Source organism: Rattus norvegicus, chromosome 1 (genome assembly GCF_036323735.1).
Source record: "Rattus norvegicus strain BN/NHsdMcwi chromosome 1, GRCr8, whole genome shotgun sequence".
NCBI classification, from domain to species: Eukaryota; Metazoa; Chordata; class Mammalia; order Rodentia; family Muridae; genus Rattus; species Rattus norvegicus.
The window spans coordinates 213890126-213910124 of NC_086019.1; the positions used below are offsets into that span (position 1 = coordinate 213890126).

The 19999-nt window shown below is 51.9% G+C and overlaps 1 protein-coding gene across 13 annotated transcripts in view; it reads right to left on the reverse strand.

Moving 5' to 3' along the window:
* Positions 1-87: 87 nt before the first annotated feature.
* Positions 88-19999, reverse strand: part of Mark2 (microtubule affinity regulating kinase 2) — a 65205-nt gene continuing 45293 nt past the window's right edge. For 3 of the 13 annotated variants that reach the window (XM_006230881.5, XM_006230879.4, XM_039088950.2), the window contains exons 2-20: positions 15031-15210; positions 14750-14803; positions 11962-12010; positions 11633-11698; positions 11444-11514; positions 11173-11229; positions 10329-10565; positions 9593-9712; positions 9384-9483; positions 9187-9299; positions 8183-8315; positions 7775-7947; positions 7469-7566; positions 6519-6680; positions 5734-5991; positions 4736-4762; positions 3840-4007; positions 2786-2830; positions 88-2191 (exon numbers count right to left, since the gene is read on the reverse strand). In XM_006230881.5, coding sequence (XP_006230943.1) covers positions 1831-2191; positions 2786-2830; positions 3840-4007; positions 4736-4762; positions 5734-5991; positions 6519-6680; positions 7469-7566; positions 7775-7947; positions 8183-8315; positions 9187-9299; positions 9384-9483; positions 9593-9712; positions 10329-10565; positions 11173-11229; positions 11444-11514; positions 11633-11698; positions 11962-12010; positions 14750-14803; positions 15031-15165 — 2427 coding nt within the window. In that variant the 5' untranslated portion in view covers positions 15166-15210 and the 3' untranslated portion in view covers positions 88-1830. Of the gene's footprint in view, positions 2192-2785; positions 2831-3839; positions 4008-4735; positions 4763-5733; positions 5992-6518; positions 6681-7468; positions 7567-7774; positions 7948-8182; positions 8316-9186; positions 9300-9383; positions 9484-9592; positions 9713-10328; positions 10566-11172; positions 11230-11443; positions 11515-11632; positions 11699-11961; positions 12011-14749; positions 14804-15030; positions 15211-19399; positions 19857-19999 lie in introns of those variants that run through there. The other 10 variants (XM_006230880.5, XM_006230883.5, XM_039088947.2 and 7 more) reach the window with 10 other exon arrangements.

The following is a 19999-nucleotide window of genomic DNA, read 5'->3' on the forward strand; positions in this document are numbered from 1 at the left end:
CGGGCGGGCTGAGCCACATCTTGCCCAGGGGTGGGGGGTGGGGACTGGGTCCCCGCCCAGCAGGGAGAAGGAACAGGAGGCAGCAGCTCAGATTCCAAACATTCTCTTTATTACGTGTTTGATCCAGAGGAGAAACTAAGTGCAGGGTGGGGAAGAGGGGGCTAGGCAGGGAGGGGCCACCTTGCCTGGGTGTCCTGGCCCCCACCCCTTATCTTGGGAGCCAAGCCATGCCCTCCTGGCCCCCTTTGGAGCACCCGGGCTGTTCCGTAGGGCAAGAGGGGAAAGGAGAAGCCCTTGGTCTGAGCCATAGCCAGTGGAGCACGGGGCTGGAGGGTTGAGGTTGGCAAGGTTTCTTCCTGGAACCCAAGACTCAACGTGTTGGTGAGCCTGACCTGGCTTGGGAGCCAGGGTGATGAACAGGGGTGGGAGTGACAAGACGACAACTGGGGCAAAGAGTGGAGTCATCATAAATCAAAAAAAAAAAAAAAAACCAAAAAAAAACAATAATAATAATAATAAAAAATAAAAAATAACCCATCACAAAAAAAATGTACAACTCAGGTGAGGGCAGGGGCAGCCTCTGTAGGACTTCCCCAATTTCTCAAGAACTGAAACAGCAGAGAAATAAATTAAGGGATGCAGTGGCCACCACCAGCCAAGCGCCTACAGTCACCCATTCACACACTGGCCTCAGAGGTTAGCAAGCAGGAGTTACTTTGCCCCACCCAGTGGAGGACAAGAGGCTCCTGGCCCTGCCGCCCAATCCAGCCTTCCGCCAGGCAGCCATGGAGGCCCTGGACAGTCTCCTGAGAGGAGGGGCGGCAATGCCAGGAAGAAAAGGCAAGGCTGAGAGATGAGAACGGTGCCCAGATTAATGCCAAGGAAGGGGAAGCGGTAGGGGGATGGTGAGGGGCTGTGCTTTCAGACAAAGACGCCCAGAACGGAGAAGCTGTGTCCCTGTTCCCAAGCGGCCCCCTGGGGGCTGAGAGCCCATGGCGCATTCCACTCCCCTTTACCAGAACTGGGGGTCAGCCCCGCCTTCCACCCGGAGAGGTGGGGGAAGATGGCACAGACTTCTGAGAAGGGGAGCGAATGTCCCCACAGCAGCTCATGGGAGGAAGTGCCCAGCTCTGGGGAAGGCGGGCAGAGGACATGGTATGGAGGGAGCCAGGGTCCCACTGCTCACCCTCTCCAGGGCTGTGCAGTACCCCCACTGGGCCCCAGTATAAGGCCCATAGCCCAAGGGCCTGGGGGCAGGGGAAGGCCACCTCTGGTGGGTCGCTTGGAGGGGAAAGCAGTGGGGAGAGGGGAAGCCCAAAGTGGGCCTGGCGGAGGGCCTGCAGGGAACCCCACCACTCTTGCCTGAGAGTGTTCCAGCCCTGAGCCATCCTCCCAGGAGCCCCACAGATCCAGTCTTGACTGTCCCAATGGGGCAGGGAGGAAAGGTGGCCGCTGGGATTTTTTTTCTTTTTTTTTTTCTTTTTTTCTTTTTGGTAATAAAAATTTTCTTGGTTTAGGCGAAATACTCTGTGCAACCGCAGTACCGAGGGGGAGCCCTGCCCCCCCAACCCCTTCCCCTTCCTTTGCCTCCTGTACGGGGGTAGAGGGGAAGGGAGAGACTTCTGGGCAGGGGTGAATGTGGGAGGAGGAACCACCACTTCCCATCCCCCACAAACATGGAAGAAAAAACTGAGAAGGGCCTGGAAGGGGACAAGTGCCAGCAGGGGAGACACACCAATTCATCCTGCAGTTTTTCTCCCAGGGGGATGCAGGTTTGGCCCAAGCAGCCAAGTCCACTGGTGGGCCTCTGCCGCCCCTCCTGACAGCCTGTTAAAGCTTCAGCTCATTGGCTATTTTGGAGGCAATGTTTTTGAAGGCCATGGAAGTGCCCGATATCCGCTTAAACCGAACACCGTTGAGAGACAGCCGGGGCAGTTTGCACACCTCCATCTCCCACTGCACAAAGTTCTCGTGGCCGGGTGTGCCATGCACGCACAGCAGCATGTATCGCTCGTGCAGCTCGCTTTGGCAGCTGTTGGCGTCCAGCACCTTGCGGATCTCCCGCATCATCTCATTGGGCTCCATAGAGCTCGTGGTCTTCATGCTCCAAGTGAAGCGCAGGGAACGAGGCTTGGCCTCCCGAAATTCTTCCTTTTCCTTGTCAGTGCCTCCACCGCCTACCACGTGAGGTCTGTGGAGAGGGTAGAGGGAGGCTAAGATGGGGGCGGAGATATCACACCCAGAGGGGAGCCACCCTGGCAGACAGACCCTGAGGCCAGAGAGGAAAGCAGGAAAGAGTGCAGCAGCGGCTGGAAGAGGGAGCAGTTGGTCCCTTGTCCTGGAGTGGCACTTGGGACATGGAAGGCCTCTGGCTCTTGTCTCTCAGGATGGAGGGGTGAGAAGAGGCCAGCTGGGGTAGGTGACAGTTCCATGCGGTTACTGGTTCTTTCTTTAGGGGATCAGGCAGGAGACAAGTGCACTGAGCAGCATCAGGCAGACTGCCCTCCATGAGGAGGAGGATGGGGCAGCAAGGCCAGCAGGGGCGGGAACCTGGAGTGCCCCCACCCTGCCAGGGCTCTGGTTCCATAATGTGCCAGGACCCAAGCAGGGTCCAGAACTACTGCAGGTAGATGTGGGAAGGGAAATTCTCTGAGGAAAGGGGCCCCCAAGAAGGAGGCAGGGCAGAATTGCCAGAGAAAGCCAATGGCCAGAGGAAGAGAGGAGCAGGAGGCTGTGGCAAGCCTGGCGGCCTGGGCAGTGCCAGTGCCGGCTCCAGCCCTCTCACCTGAGCGTCTCCACTCGGTCTTTGCTTTCAGGTTCATTCAGGTTCCTCAAAAAACAGAGCGAGGGAGAGTTTAGTCTGGGATCTCTCGCTCCTTCCACCCTGCAGGCACACCCAGGAGAGCTGGGTCTGGGGACATGCCACCAGTGGGGTGGGCAGGACCCACGCCCAAAAGCTACTTGTCAGTCATCTGCAGGCTAACACTGCAGTGCCTCACATGGCAGCCTGACTGCCCTTCCTGACAAGGAACCCCAGCCAGGGGGCTGTCCCTCCCCACAGCCCCAGAGATCAGCTCTGGGGAGGAAGGAGTGGCTGTGCAGGCACATGTACCCAGCACACGGCCCAGAAGCAGCAGCTCCTCTTCCAGCAAACACCCAGGCTCAAGCTTGTACTGGAATAGGAGGGCTGGGAGCAAACTTTCCTGCCAATAACGGGTTTCAGAACCTGCAGACGGAGGTAAAGGCCATACTGTCTGTCTTAGAAGATGGGAAGCCTCTGAAGAGGCTCTGTCAAAACTGTTCTTCAGCAGACACCTGGGCCTGGTGCCTGAGGCCCAGTGGGCATGGTCACTGTGCTACTGACTGACTCCTCTACTGCTGGCTGCCAGGCGGGCTGCTCACACAAAGCAAGGACTGGGCAGGGCTCTAGGGAGGTGAGAGAGTTCTGGCCCTGCTGAGCGGCTTCTCCAGCGCCTGCCAGGAAGATGAGTGCCCAGAGCTGGAATACTGGGGGCTGCAGGGGAGAGGAGGGACAAGAAGGAGGAGAGAGCAGCAGCAGCACATGTAAAAGGAGCAAGAAGACACAAGACACAGATGCCAATGAGCACACTGTGAGCAGGGCCCGGGCGTGCAAAGGAAGGGCTCCGGCTGCTCTCTCCAGGCCCCTATTGGGCAGCCCCCTGCCAGCCATGCAGTGAGCTGGGGTGGGGTGGGTAGGCAGGGATATCTCAAGATCATATCTGGCCCATTTCTCCCTCAGTTGGGGAGCCAATGCACCTGCCAGGCAAATCCAGAGTTCCCAATCTGGCCCTCGGTCTGCAGCTTAGTACCTGGCGTACCTAGGCCTGCAGAGGACATGGCCAGGCTGAACAAGCCAGGCTCTGTCCCAGGAAGGGAGATGCAGGAGCAGGGTGTGGGCCTCCTGCTGTTCCACCAGGGCCTGGCGGCAGAATGACCCCTGCCTGAGAATATCCAGCTCTTGGCTCTTTGGCAGGCTCAGGCGACATCTGGAGGAAACAGCCCAGAGGAGAGCAGCGTGAGCGCCCAGATGCTGTGCCAGGGTGGGCTGGGTCAGTTCTGCAGCATCCACCAGAAGGGGGTGCTATACTACATCTATAAGGCAAAGGCTTTGGGGGCCTGGAGGAGTCAGACTAGCCAAGGGACCCTAATGTCCCTGTAGTACCTCCAAAGTCCTGTCATGCCACAGTCCATAGGAGACAGGTCATAGCCCTGAGGTTCAGCAAGCCCAGGACACCCCCAAATGAGACACCATTCCAGATGCGCCTCAACCCGATGGAGCTTACTTGTAGCGCATGCACACAACAAGGGAAAGGGCCAGAAAGGGAGCCCAATATGACCCAAACCTGGGTGGGTACAAGAACACAATCTTAAAGGGAGAGTCCCTGAGGTCTCTTCTCTTCTGAGGACAAGCACCTACAGACCAAGGGAGGTCCCTCACTTTCAAAGCCATTTGCTCTGAGGGACCTAAAAATGTCCTCTGGGGGAACATGTATTCTAAACCCTGCCAGTGTGAAGGGGCAGGGGTAAAAGGTCAGCTTAGGGCTGTGGCCCCACCAGAGAAGTCATCATCCCTTTAAGATAGCAGACAGAGGTCCACATATACACAAGGTCAGCAGAAAGACAGGAAGCATCAGCCAATGGGGAGTTAGTGATGGAGGCAGGACAGACACAGACAGACAGACAGACAGACACACAGAGCGGGCTCAACGCCTACCTTCTGGCAAACCTGAAAGACAGATTTCTAAAAAAAACAAACAAAAAAGACAAAATAAAAAAGGAAATAAAACAAAAAAACAAAAAACAAAACAAAAACAAACAAAAAAGCCCAACCCCAATCAAACAAACAAACAGAAAACAAAAAACTAACAAGACGGTGTGTGGACAGCAGGTGGGAGGGGGCTTTCCAGGTTCTAGGGTCTCCCCAGTTTTAGAAGAGCCGCTCAGCGAGACCAGAGTCCTGACTTCAGGTCTGCTCGCCCTGCAGCCTCATTGGCATCTGGTGGCTTGGGTGTGTAAGGGATGAGCAGTAGGGGTGGGTAGGTTTGCTCTCAAAAGGTCCCACTTGGCTCTGGGGACAGAGTACCCAGGAGATCCCACGGCTGATCCCAAGCCACCTTAAGCCACTCATCTCTCTCTATGATGAGGGCTCAGGCATGAGAAACTCATGAAGAGATTTCCCACCTGGGTCTAGGCCAGGAAGGCACTGGAACCCTGGAGCTGCAGGAGAGGCCACTGCAGCCCTCAGCAGCCATTTCATTTGAGGGCTTTGCCCTAGGAAGCCCTGGGGCAGAAGAACATAGTTAGAGCCAGACATTATCTACCTGTGGGAGGGCAAACAGGGGAAGGAGGTCAAAGGGGGCAAGAATAGACTAGGAAAATCTTGTCAACCCAGCCTGGCTCACGCCTCATGACTTTGCAGCTGCGTCACCAAATATAAGTTTCCATGGGAACCCAGGAGGGAAGAGGGGGCTTTTATTTTAGCATCTGAGTTCACACTCCCCTAGAGAGGAGGCGGCATCGCCCATCTGCTTGGGGCCATCGAATGAGGGGTGCCTGAGAAGAGCTGGGGAAAGGCCTAAGAGGATGAGTCTAGGTGCCTGAGATGTTGACGACAACCCTCTTTTCCAGACCTGCTAAGGCCACAATCCCAGCTCTGTTATCCCCACCCCAACCACCACACAAGTGGGAAGGTCTGCTCCCAGCCCCTCTCACCTGCGGACAAACTTGGAGGTGAACTTGCTGAAGATGCTGCCAGAGGCCCCCCGCCGGCCCTGGCTATGGCCAGAGGGTGAGGCTGGGGTCACACCGAAGGGCAGATTCTGCTGGTCCCGCACCTGTCGGAGCTGCCCAGCATGGAAGGTGCTTCGACTGGACACACCCCGTGGGAAATTAGTTCGGTCTGGGGCTCCACTACTGCTGCTGATGTTGTGGGCGGAGGGGGAGGCGACAGGGACACGCTGGGGGGCTGTGCTATGGGAAAGAGGTAGGGGCAAAGGCATATGTAAGGAACAGGAAGCCACCAGTACTGAGCACAAGTAGTCTCTGTGATGGGGATGGGGAATGCCAGGGCAGGAAGCAGCCATCACAGAGGACACAGACAGAAGGGACTGACCACTGAGGACAGTAGTGAGATGGTCCAGGGAAGGAGGGAGGGAAGGGAGACAAGGAGGACCCATGTATGCAAACAGTACAGGCTGGATAGAGTTGGCCCTGAACCTACAAGGGGGACAATGAGAAGCCTTGAGTCTGTCCCTAAGGAGGTTCAGAGCAAAAAGCCTTCCATCTGGAGCTTCAGGACAGCTTCCTGTACCCCTGTTGAGGATTGAGGAAAAGGCCTTACTAACTGTGTCCTAGTTTGTGGGTGTAGGAACAGAGCTGTTTTCTTGTAGCTAAGATGACAAAATTGAGGCAGCCCCCTCCCCCCAGGTGAGAAGAAACTGTAGGGCAGGGTGGGACAGGCCAGGGGACAAGTGCATCAGCTACCCCAGCACACTTGCCTGGGCCGAGGCACCTCACAGTTACTCTCCGTGGGGGGCAACCCAGAGGCCTTGTTGGGGTGTACGGAGGCAGACATGGATTTCTGGTGCTGGCGGGGCCGGGCCGCAGAGACTGCGGCAGAAGCAGAAGCCGTGGAGGCCCGGGACCCTGGCATGGTTAGGCTAGGAGACAAAAGCAGCGGAGAGGCCCAGGTTAAGGTGAGATAAAGAGCCTGGGTTAGGAAGCAAGGGCAGGGCCAGAGTCAGAGCTGTAGCCTCAGCAGATGCAGATCAGGCCCAGAGAGCAGCTCCAGGACAGTGAGCTACAGAAAAGCCATTGTAAGGAGAGGGCTTGGTGAGTAAGCAGCCTGGGAGGCCAGAGCCTGGGAAGAGAAAACCCAAAATGAAGAAAAGCTGACAGACGGCCACTGTGTCCGGGCCACGTTGGTCTCCTAGGAAATGTGAGAACAAGGATTCTTCCCTCTGAACAAAGGACAGGATGTTATTAAGGAGAAACTTCCATTAAGCTAGAAAGAGGTGGAGCCAGGATTGTAATACACCAAGCAAGGTGGCAGGCAAGGTGGGGAACTCTGCTGCTTCTGAGGCCACAAGGAAGCCTTTAGTAGGGAGCCCCTCAGATGGATACTATGGGCTCTGTCCTGTGCTAGGGCCCAAAACACAAAGCTATGTACCTAGACAGATAAGCAACGCTAGCCCGCTAGCCGTGGCTGTGATCAGTTTAGTGAGCTGCTCACTGGTACCCTATGCTTGGCAAATGTCAAGGATCAGAAGACAGGAGGGATGGCATGGAGCAGGGAGGGAAGGTAGATGGCTAGACTGAACAGAGCCAGGACAGGACTCTAGGGACATTGCTCTGGCGAGGTAGAAGATGATGCTACTGACAGGAATCACTGCCGACTGTGAGATGTGAACCCCAAGAGCATGGTACGTAGTTCAGTCCAGATACTCACCTGTCTTTACCATTCTGGATGGAGGCCTGGCCAAGGCTGGCCCTGTCCAAAAGTGGGGAGTTCCTGCTTCTGTTTGTGCTGGTGGAGAGGACGCTGTTCTGTGGGAAATAGAGGGCAAGTACTGTGTCACAGGAGCCAGTGCTGTCCAGTCAGGCTCTTCCCCAGGACCACTGGATGCCCTTGTCCCAAGCTGCTCTGCAGCCCACTTTCTACAGTAAGCTCCGGGACAGCCGAGGACCAGGCCTCAGCAAGGGAGATCAGTGGACAGGAGGAGGCCAGGGCTGGGGGGAGTAGCTCATGGCTTACTGTGGAGGGGGTAGGAGTGGTCTTCTTCCTGTCCAGGCCAGGCAGAGGGCTGGCAGGCACTTTGGCGGTGCTGCTGGCTTTCCGCCCTGTCTCTTCCTCAGGCCGCTTATTTTCTGCGTTGTTACTCTGAGTCTTCTTAGAGTAGGAATTCGAGGTGGGAATGGCGGGGACGGCTATGGGGCGATGTAAAATGGGTAAGGCTAGGAGTCCCCTGCAGACCCACTGCACGCTTGGCATTTTCTTGGACCACAGCCCCGTTCCAGATGTAAATGGAGGGAGTTATTAACCTGCCCATGGCCATGCTACTATGAAGGAGCTAAACCAGAACTGAAATGTAGCCATCACCCAAAGAACCTATAAGGGTTCAGGAGAAAAGTGTCTTGACTTGCGAGTCCCAAGAGCACATACCCTGGTCACTGGAGCGCCGCTGCTTGGGGTTGGCAGAGACGCTGCGCTGAACTTTGTGGGATGGAGATGGGGCACTGCTGTTGGTTAGATCAGCTGAAGGCCGGGGCTTTAAAGTGATGGTGTCACCTTCCAGCTGCAAGAACAAAATATATGGCTTCAAAGGAGAGTGTGAGTCCTGAGGAAACACCTCCATACGGACATGCGTGCACGCCACACCCCGCCCTTCCATAAGCTCACAGTAAACTTCATCTTACAAGACTAATACAGACCTGATCACTCATGCGCTGTATGTCAGAAACAAATACGCGAAAGACATGCAACCCCAGAAAGCCAACTGTTCACTCAGAGAGGACTATTCATGCCTTCCTACCCAAAGGTGCATATATGCCAACAAGATTACACACTAAGAATACTAAGAGACTCATCCCTTCCCTGAGAAGCAAACCAGGGCTCATACCAGGTGCCATGGAGTTATCTGTAGTGGGAACTAAGAGGGACCCTACCACCGCCAGTTTAGGAGGCTGTCAGTGTAAACAGGCACTTAGAAACCCAAACTGGCAAAAGAACAACCCTAAAGCTACCAGATCCACAGCCAAGACAGACCTGTGGCCAAAGAAATATATTTAGATACAAGTTCCAAAAAGAGGCAACACACTAGGGAAGCTTCCTGTAAATCAGATATAGATACACACAAAAACCTAGACATGGATGGTTCCAGACAGACAGAGAGTATTGGCCCCAACATGGAACTTCCAGTCAGACCACCTCAGCCCTTTCTGATCAATACAATGAGCTCAACTCACCCTTCAGAGCCCAAGCCTGACCTTCCTCACGACTCCTGCTCATTCTCTGAGGGCCTTACCCACCATGGCTAAGGCCTCATGTTAATTAAGCAGAGTATATGTATTTATGATATGGGTTTCTGTCCTTATCAGGGGTTAAAGGCTGAGTGCCACCCACGGCACAGGTGGCAGGTCAGGGCATTAAAAACGGGAAGCACGCACCTCAGAGCTCTTGTAGCCAAGGAGCAGATAGGTAGCCATCACTTCGTTGTACCTCTGGCCTACCAGCGAGTCCTGGATCTCTTCCCGTGTGTAACCCATTGACACCATCAACTCTGGTGGTTGGGGGAGGAGGACAGTTAAGGCTGGTCTGTCGCCATGTGTGGGCAGGCTCTAGCTCCCAGCTAGCACAGCCTCACCTGTCCGCCGGGGATCCTTGTAGTCAGGGAGTGGCTCCACGTAAGGCTTTAGCTCGTCATCCTCATGGCCCACATTCATCCACCGATCTTTCATAATTTGCTAGGAAACAGAGGGAAGGGCGAAGTGCAGAGGTGGAGGACTCAGCATGGGGGTCTCCATGGGAACCTCAGGATTTTTGTTTTTGCCAGCTGGACTCTAGGCTGCTTACCTCCAAAGTGCCTCTCTTACTAGGATTAAGTATGAGAAATTTCTTAAGCAGATTTTCACAGTCCGTGGACATGTAGAATGGAATACGGTATTTCCCCCTCAGTACCCTTTCCCGTAGCTCCTGTGGTTAGAAAACTTAAGTTAACCCCAGGCTAAGGGAGTAGTCTTACAACCAAGATCCAGATAAGCAGACATTGGCAAACAACAGAACTCGGCTCCCAAGTGAGGCAACAAAGCCTTATGTACCACGGACCCTCCTAAAGTGCTTCAGGGAGGTGGACACATATTATCTTCAAAGACAGGATTGAGACTCTTAATTCCTTTGTGCTAAACACTCTTTTTTGTGGATAGGATGTATACATGCCATGGTATGGGGGGGTCAAAGGACAACCTGCAGGAAGTTGTCCACCCCTACTGGGCATCAAGTTTATCCACTAAGCCACCTTTTTAGCCTACTTTTGTTTGTTTTTGAACTATCTCATTGTCCAGCCCAAGTGGGCAAGAAACTCTCTAACTCTTCCTGCCCTGGCCTTTTCTGCTGCTGGGGTTATAGGAAGGGTCGCCATATCCAGCATGGAAGATTATTTAATTTTATTTTTCTTGGAGGGCCTTTCTCTGAAGTTCTGGCTTAAGGGGAAAAAAAAAAATGGGTAAGTGAAGTTAAGAGGGCAGACATTAAGACCAGAGGCTGAAAGGAAATGAAAAATAAAATGCTGGAAGCCTGCATTTCACTCCACCTTGAGGTTCTGTCCATCAAAAGGCAGGGACCCGCTGACCAGTGTATAGAGGATGACGCCCAGGCTCCAGACATCCACTTCAGGACCGTCATACTTTTTGCCCTGGAAGAGTTCTGGGGCAGCATAAGGAGGACTACCACAGAAAGTATCCAGCTTGTTCCCAAAGGTGAATTCGTTACTAAAGCCAAAGTCTGCAATCTTGATGTTCATATCAGCATCCAGGAGCAGGTTTTCTGCCTGGGAGGGAAGACGGTAAGCATCAGAGCCCCAAGTAGAGAACCCTAAGACCCCGACATAGGCAGGATGGAGAGGAATGGGAGAGCCACCAGAAAGTTATCTCTAGTTTCAAGCTTTCTCCACCTCCAGGGCAGGCAGGATCAGTCAGCACAGACAGGCTGGACAGGAGGAAGGCACAAAGCTGGGATCTGTGGGCCTGGGGATCCTGGGAGCCGCATAAAGCGTCAGAGTAGGCCTATGTTTCATGGTCATGCCTGCAAGTTCTTTTAGCAATGAGTTGACTCACAGGCAGTGCAAATATGAGTACCTTGCTAACATCGGTAACAAGCATGTGTGTCTAGAGAACAGCTGTGACATTAGAGTCACATCACACTCTTTTCTAGATCAGCTGCCAGGCTGCCAAAAGGACCAGGAAAGCCTGGAGTATTCCTGTCACACCTGACACTAACAAGGGCAAAGCATCTATGCTTGCTAATACCATGGTGTGAGCCTAAGTCTGGGCACAAGATCCTTCCTAAACATTTCCAGGTCATCTCTAGTAAGTAAGTAAGTAAGTAAGTACCACCCAGACCCACAGGAAGACGTAAGAAATATGAACACACCTCACCTTTAGATCTCTATGAACAATAAACTTCTGGTGACAGTACTGCACAGCAGACACTATCTAAAAGGAAGGAAGGAGAGTTAGCCTGGGGTCTGAAAGTGAAACACAGGGGCTGGCAGAACTGTTGCTGATGACCTATTTTGAAATTATGTAAACAAGCAGAGGATGAAGTACCTTCTTCTAAGGCCATCTGCCTGCTCAGGCAGCTACTCTCCTGTGCCAGACCCCAAGAGGGCAGGGCAGGGCCTATAGCTCAGAGTGGAGACACACCCACCTGGCGAAATTTGGCTCGAGCTTCTTTTTCTTTCATCCTGCCATGGGCCACTAGGTAATCAAATACCTCTCCTATAAGAGATGAGATGGTGGAGTTCAGTGAGTGGGGTGGGAGTAGGGAGTGGGCAGGAACAGGGAGGGGAAAGACACAAGGGTGGGAAACACGAGCAAGTGGCAGTGCCAGACCTACCGCCACTGGCATACTCCATGACAAGGTAGAGCGTCTTCTCAGTCTCGATCACTTCAAATAACTTAACTGCAAAAGAGGGTCTGTGTTGGACTCAGAAGGCACATGTTACACTGTGTCCAGACTTGCTAAGGACCTCTTGAATCATCCAAATTCCTTAGGGCAGCCCAAGAGCCAAGATGTAGCTCAACTGTGAGTGAACCTTCAGAAGCAGTCTGACCCCCTCAGGATGGAATCCACAAGGCAATGCGCTACAGAGAGGGACGCCTGTGTGGATTCGGGCATGTGAAGCCTTGATGAGGGGGAGGAAGAGAGGTGACCGCGCTTCTCACCTATGTTGGGATGATTCAAAACCTTCATTATTCTTACTTCTCGGAAGAGCTGGAAGGGAAGACACATGGGTTCATTTCATGCCTGCCTAGAGACTTTAGGTCCCTTTAGAGTCCTAGTGAGGTTTCTTTTTCTTTTTTCTTTTAAAACAGATCCCCCTCTCAGAGAAACCAAGCTGAAACCTATGGAGAGAGGGAATGACAGCAGAGGGATGAGGGAGCCGAGCTAGCTCGCTCACTAACTTACTGCTCAGACTTTGCCCTCTTCCACACCCATCCAAATCTAACCTCAAAACAGCAGTCAGGTGCCTCTGCAGGGGAGAAGAAGCCCAAGCTCCTCTGTCAGCTCAGAGTCCAAACCCTTGAACTGGCCTGGTGACCAGAGAGGTGTTCCAAAGGGATACTGTGTCATCTTTTGACATCAAGATGTCAGGGGGCCTGCACTGGAGATAGGCCTGTCTTTTCCTGAGTCTCTGAGGTAGTAACAGAAGAAACCACCCACTCCTATATATAGCTGATGCCAATTTTAATCAAATCCACCTCCACACACTCACGCTCTCTTTGTAAAACAAAATCAGGGGCTCCAAACCATACATTTCCATACTGAAAGATGACAGAAATGAACCTCTTCCCTGCAGGCAACAGAACTAAAGGAGGGGTTTGCAACTTCCCAGACTTCATTACTTATGTAAGGAGCAGAACTGGTTGGTTGGTTTGTGGAGACACAGTTATTTGTCTGGGCTCCTAATTCAGGATGTAGTTTTATAGAACAGAGGAAAAATGGCTTCCCTACTTCAAGGGTGTCCCAGAGCTTTGGTGGACCGCAACAAAAGAAACTTGCTTCAACTTTCCCCTCGTCAGAGCCCAGGTTTTTCTCGTTCCTCTCTCATCCACCAGTGCTGGTGGGAAAGCAAAGCTCCTGGCCACCATCTCAGAGTGACCAATGGGGACAGACCTGAGATGGTACCCAGAGCCAGTAGTCACTCTCCCATTCTCAAACATCTCCATCTGCTATGGGAAAGCCTGGAGCCTAGAGCTTTCTAGGCTTATCTAGACCTTGAAGGGCCACTGTCTTAAAAAAAAAACTCCAATGTTAAGTAAGGGACACTGCTAAAAAGAAATGTAAGCAGAGCTGACTGTCCAGAATGAGACTGGTCTTGCTAACAAAGCACATTGAAAAAAGGCTTTTTAAATGGCTATATTTCTGCATCTTGGGGTGGAAGCAGGAGGAACAGGCATTTAAAGGATATCCTCACCAAATGGTGACTTCAAGGGTCGCCTGGGCACATAATACCCTGTTTCAAAAAATAAAAAAAAAAAAAACCAAACCAGACTCAACCCCTCTATTTGTCTGACACTGGTACCTTCCAATCAGGAAGAAGTGGAAAGAAAAAAAGAGGTAGGGAATGAGATGGCTTGGTTGTCAATGGAAAGGAACAGAGTGAGCAACAATGAACAGTAAGCCACAATGCTCCAAGGCCTAAGGCCCACTCCACGCTAGCTTTACCTTTGCAGGTTGGAGCCAGTGTGGCAGGGACATGCATCCTCCTTTTCCTCCATAAGCTCTGATAATAACCTGGTGATGACCATATTGCTTCTGTTGTAACAAAATCCCTTCAGGGCTAACAAAATTTGTGAACACCTTGCTTCTAGTTGTCAGCATGCCAGGGCAGTCACTCTCCACTCTACCTCTGGGAGCAACATCCTTCCTAACAGCCCCTGGCTCTTCCTCCTTCCTCCTTCCCTGTGGTCATCTACATGGATATGTCCCTCTAGTTCAGCCACTGTAACAGGCTCATGAAAAAACTCGCTTGGCCCCAACAAAGAACCAGGTCTTAGGAAAAGTGAGCAGGGGTCAGATACAGTCAGTACAAAGGAAGACTGATTAACCTGAGTAAGAGGCTCCCTTCCCCTCCTCCCAACCCCTGTCTCCTAAATGCCTTTAGCACAGGAGGATGAGGGGACAGAGTGCTTCCAGTTCCGTCAAGTCACTTGCAAGGTGCTCCCCTTCTGCATTCAAAGTCTCCCCTTTTCTCACGCACAGCACACTTTATAGTTTCTTTAGCACATGTCTCTATTTGGGGGTTGTCCCACAACCCAAGGAAGACCTCAGTTAACAAGGGAAAGAAAAGTTCAACTTCGTCTAGCAAAAGCTGCTTAGTCACAAAGTAAGCATTCAGCAAGAGAGCCTAGAGATCAGGGATGATGCAGACAGCCTTCCCTGTGTGCCTGCTCACACACACTTAGAACCAAGTCTTCCATATCACCGCTCTGAGATGGAGCTGGCAAAGATCAGGGGTAGGTTCTGCTTTCTCATCCCTCAACTTCTAGGGCCACTCCATTGGATCAATAGGTGTCTGGATCTGCATGTACTTCTAGCAATGCTATAGACATGTGTTTCTGCAGAGACCTGGACACAGGCCAGGAGATAACATGATCAGGAAGTAGGTCAGACAGGGCCAAGTGGCTGGAAGACTTCGGAAGAGCCCATGCTTGTAGCCAGGAGGCCTACTGGATAGAATTGCCACAGGAAATCCAACCAGAACCATAGGGAAAGGGCAGAAGGTCTTTGGGTGTTTGTTTTTCAAGACAGGGTTCCTTTGCATAGTGCTGGCTGTCCTGAGGTTCTTCTGTAGACCACACCAGCTCTGCACTCTGAGAAACTCCTGTCTCTTGCACCACTACCACCTGGCTTGAAGGGACAAAAGTTTTAAGGAAGTAGTGTTGCGGGGTCAGCAGATCACCGATAAAAGGAAGTCTTAGAAAGGGATGGGAGGTACTGGGAACTTACTTTCTGCAGGCTGGAGGAATTCAGCTGAGTCTTGTCAATGATCTTCACAGCTACCTGAACATGAAACAAAAAAGCCTACGATCACTTTCTTGACCAGACTATACCAGGACTTGATGCTACTTCTCCTTTGGATTTTCTACTCCTTTTCATGCTCGGCTCCTAGCATACCTATGAGATCTCACTTCTGCAGATAAACAAGGCTAGCTGTAGCAACCAGCACTGCCTGTTGGGAGTGTCAACAGGATAGGAGCTGCTACCATGGTCCCAACCCCAGTGCTCACCTCTTTCCCCGTCAGGATGTGCCGGGCCAACTTCACTTTGGCAAAGTTACCCTTGCCAATGGTCTTAAGGAGTCTGTAGTTGCCAATATGGGGCTGCTCGTCAGCAGAGGTGGCTGAGTTGCGGCCCCGCAGCATGTTGGACTTACTGCTGGGCTTGGAATCAAGGTGTCCCAAGGTGGGCTGCAGGGTGGAAACAGACATACCTTTACAGGTTGCCCCTCCAGTTGTCTACCACTACCCTCAGCTCTGAAAAAACTGCCAAGAGGCCAGGTGCAGGGGCAGACTCCAAAGTAGACTGGCAGGGATACAAAGAATCATAATGCAGGCAGAAGAAGACAGGGAAGGGCGTCACAGCCAGTCTTCACTGCAAAGGCACACAGCATAAGGTTCAGGGCTAAGATCCTGTACTCAGAGCTCTGGACCTGAGCTGTACCTCATCAGCATTACCAAACCCCCAGTAACCCCCATCAGTAACCTAGTGAAGCCTCTGCCCTCATCATAGCCGGGGGACCTTGTCACACTCCAAGAATGCTGGCTCTCAGTTGCAGGAGCACATGGTCTAACCACTTCAAAGTCCTCAACACCCAGATCTTAACATCAACCTCTACTATTCATTCTTTACATTTGCTTATTGATGTGTCCAGTGAGATTGGAAGCCCAGGAAGACAGCCTATAATATTCTTTATTCGCATCATACACCTGACAATACTCAGCAAATCACTGTCCAAGGAATGAATTCAACAACTGGACTGTATAGTGCAGCAGCCTAGCCTGCCCTGCCCTGCCCTACCTGCCTATATTCAATGGTGCAAGTGAGCTGTGGAGAAGCAGTAGTTATATACAAAGAATAGGTATGATGCACTTTCCTGTGCATCAATGATCCCAGAAACAAAATTCTCAATGCTAGAGGGGAAACAACTCAAATGCCTATCAACTGATGAATGTGGCCTACCAACACAGTGGAGTAAGGTGATCTATGAAAGGAAGCATGGATACACACTGCTCCACCAAAGAATCTTGAAGACAGAGAAGCTGGCCACAAAGGACCATTCTAGCTGACGCTATCTTTGACTGTCCAGAACACACAAACCTAGAGAGGCAAATGCAGAGTCATAGTTACCTAGAGGGTGGCAGAAGTTTGAGGTGATAGGTAAAGAGCATGGCATTTCTCTGGGGATAATGAAAATGTTTTGAAAGCAAACTACACAAGGTTTAATAAAAGTCACTCATCTGTACTTTGAATGGGTAGATGGTATGTGAATTATACTCCAATGTCAAAGGGAATCTTTCACCCCTGTTTTGAGTCCTGATTCACCTTTCAGAGAACATCTGAGCACACTGGAGAGTTGGTTCCACAACCCGAGCCACAGCCAGGCAGAGCCCCCTGTCTTTAGGGAGACAGTGTGGAGGGCAGCAGGTTGACTGGAGATGGCGGGGCCCAGCTTTCCCCTCAGATCCCCTCCTGACTCTTAAGGCTTTAAAAAATTCCCTTTCCTCTAATGTGTCCCTGTGCAGCAGCTGTGCACTAGTTTCCCTGATTTGCTAATTCAGACACCAGAAGTCCTCAGATATGGACAATGTAAAGGCCCCCTTGACCCCTACACACAAACCTAGAGAGGATGGTGCAGATTCTTAGTCATCTCTGTTACAACTCAAGTCCCACCGTGCCGATCTGTCGCTGTCCCAGCAGAGGCTGGACAAATAGATGTTTTTCAAGCATTGCTTCATAAACCTTCTCCAAGGACCCTGGGGCTCATACTTGCAAGGGGGCGGAGGGGGAGGGAGGGAGGGGCAGTTCTGTCTGCAGCTAGGCCTACATGATACTTTGAAATCAACCACAGGTCTCAGAAGCCTAGCTTCTAATGTCTCCTCTTCTTAGCCCCATCCTCCCTGACAAACTGCTATTCAGTGCTCCCCCTGCCCTCAGGGTACCAACAACTAGAAACTGTCCTTCTGCCTTGGCTGCTAAGTGGGCACATTCCCCGGCAATTTTCTTTTCTTTCTTTTTTCTTTTCTCTTTTCTTGTTTTTAGTCCTGGAGCTTAAACCTGAGATCTCTCATATTCTAGGCAAGTGTTCTACCAATCTAATACCAGACCCTTTCCTTGACAACTTAAAAAAAAACTTATATACATGTGTGAGTGCCTGAGTTTATACACTGCATGCGTGGGTAAGCCCATTGAAGTCAGAAGAGGTAATTGGATCCTCTGGAACTACAGTTAGAGGCAGTTGTAAACCACTATTTAAACTGAGGTCCACTCCAACAGCAGTATATGCTCTTAACCTCTGAGCCGTTGCTCTAATCCCTTGGTAACTTTTAATATAAACTCCTGTGACACCCCTTTCCCGAGGGCAGAAACCGAGGACAGCAGGAACTTGTTAGGGCTGAAGCCCAAGGACCTGTGATTCTCACTCTAAATAAAGGTGAGAAGCTGGACCCTGAAGCTGGTCTGTGGGACAGGCAGCATTCCCCTGGGCTCAGCTGCAGTTATATGTCAACAGCGGTATGCATGTACGCCTGCCTTGTGCTTGCTTCCTCATGGGTTAGGATTAGCAGTGTAGACAACTAGACACAACCCCCCAGAGTTCAGATCCTAACTGCTACTCAGCTCAGGTTAACGAAAGTTAACTAGGCCCATCTATCCAGGTCTGAATAGGTGGATGGAGTGGCTAATCAACATCTTCCTGAAAGGGGAGAGAGAACCACCCCAAGATGACCTGTGCTGGCATACAGAGTAAGGTTCGAGCCCTAGCTACTCACCTACTAACTTTAGTTTCCTTATCTGTAAAGTGGCAATAAAACATTTCCTACCTTTCATTGGCAGATGAGAGGACTGTTTTAGCCAATGTTAAATAAAGAGCAACCATCAGGCAGCCTAGGTTACAGAGAAAGTTCAAGGCTGGCCTAGGCTCTCATGAGACCATGGTTTTTGGCTTTTAAGCAACTATTATGTCTCCAATGCTATTGTCAAGTCCTCCTGTCGGACACCTTTGGGACTCGGGCTAAGTCTCCTACACCAACTCTGGTTTCACAGAGATGTTTAGGGTGACAGAGGTCCAAGCTAAGCCCCCTGCTAAGTCTCCAGGCCTGGTGAAATGCAATCAGAGCTGTTTGTTGACTATCGAGGGCTTTCTTAAAGAAGAGGGACTGGGCACCCAGGTGGAACAGCTGTGGGGCTGGATCCTGGCACAGTCAGAGAGGGCTCTGGATTAGGACCCAAGGAAGTAAGCCAGATCTGGTGTCTGCTCCTTGGTCCCTCCCCTGTTCCAGTCACCAAACCTCTCTTCAGATCTAAGCCATCCAATACTTAGGACTTAAAACCAGTACTTCTCTGACCCCCACGATTTCTTCATAACAAAAGATACTTTCTAGCAGAGAAATGGGGACAGGATGAGGAGAACCCATTGGGAAGAGCACAGAAAGATGTTAGAAAGTAAAACTTTGTACAGACAGTTTCTTGAGCTAAGGATCCAAGTGAGGTGACTTCCACCCTCTCCTACTGTTGCTCTGAGGTAAGACAGTGGGGTGGGCACTATGGAGAGAGAATTCCCCTCCTCTGGTTCAGACCAGGCCCATCTATCCAGGTCTGAATAGGTGGATGGAGTGAAACCTAGCAAGGTCTGGCTAAGCCCTGCTCCCCTCCCCACACTCGGCCTCCCTGTTTACAGCAGGATGTACACCACCAGAGCTATGGCCCATATTTACCCTATCCAGGCCCCCAGCTTCTTCAGTCAAAGAGTCCCGGATCTAGAACAACAGTCATAAGAGCTCTGGGATTAGTGATGGGCAGAGGGCAGAGTCTCCCATCTACTAGACCCACTGAGAGTTCATGTTACCAGGCTTGCCCGAAGACAGCCTCCACCCAAGGTCCAGCACTGACTCGGCAAGGCAGGGTCCCTGCCCTAATATAGGAGGCTGCCATCAGCTATTCTCCTCTTGAAAAGCCATGCTTTGGGGGCTAGGTACACAGGGCTGGTATACTGTGGCTCAAGTATACTGTGGCTTCTGCAGACTAGACTGGTGGGGGCAGGGGTGGGTGGGAGCAGATACTTCCTGGTCAAACACAGAGTAAGCTTAAGGGAGATGGAGTAAAGAAAGGCCCCCTTGGGCTCTTGTCCTAGGTCCCAGCTGGACTCCCACTACAATATCCCTTCTTCTACAGCCTGTTTCCTTGCCTCTGGCTGGTGAGGCCAAAGATCTTTTGGTATCTGCCTGTTTCCCTTTTCTCCTTCATAGCCAATGCCTCTTTGACATCTGGATGCCCTTCCTAAGAATCTGACTGCCTGGTTCTAGTGCCCAACTCCACTTAGCAACTCTTCCAACATTTTCTTTGAAGGATAGCCCCAGGGGCAAAACGGGGAAAACATACCCAGCCGGAGAAGGGGACAAGGACTACCAGCAACTTCCATTCAGCAGAACCTGTCAGGCAGCGAGGGCAAAGTACAGAGGCCGGGATGAGCCAGGCCCAGGCAGGGCGGGGGCTGCCGGCTCAGCCAGCCACCCTTACTCAGCCAGCACAGGCCAGGCGACACCTTCCACCACCTCCTCCTCAGTAAAAAGCGTAGCAGCCAGGCAGAGTGGTTCCTGCCTGGGAACCTAGACTGTGTCGCAACCGAAACCACCACTAGCAGAAAAAGAGAGACTGGGTTTGGCAAAGAGAGCTACAGGGACAAAGCCTCTGACTTGTTAAGGCTAAGTAGCCAGAAAGAGTGTACAGCCCAGGATGGTACATCGGTAGTGAGCTGGGAGGAACGGAGCAGGAAGAGATGGGCAAGCAGGAAGGGAGACCTAGGGGGCGGGTTTAAAACAACTTCCTTCTCCCTTCCCCCTCCCTCTGTCCCCGGAAGCGGGCTGCCCCACCCTCCCCAAGGTGCTCTGCTAGTAACAGCAGCTGTAGAGAGTGAAGAGCAGACTTCAGACTGGGCTGTCCTAAAGCCCTTATCTCACCTGCGGCAACAGGTGAGCAAGA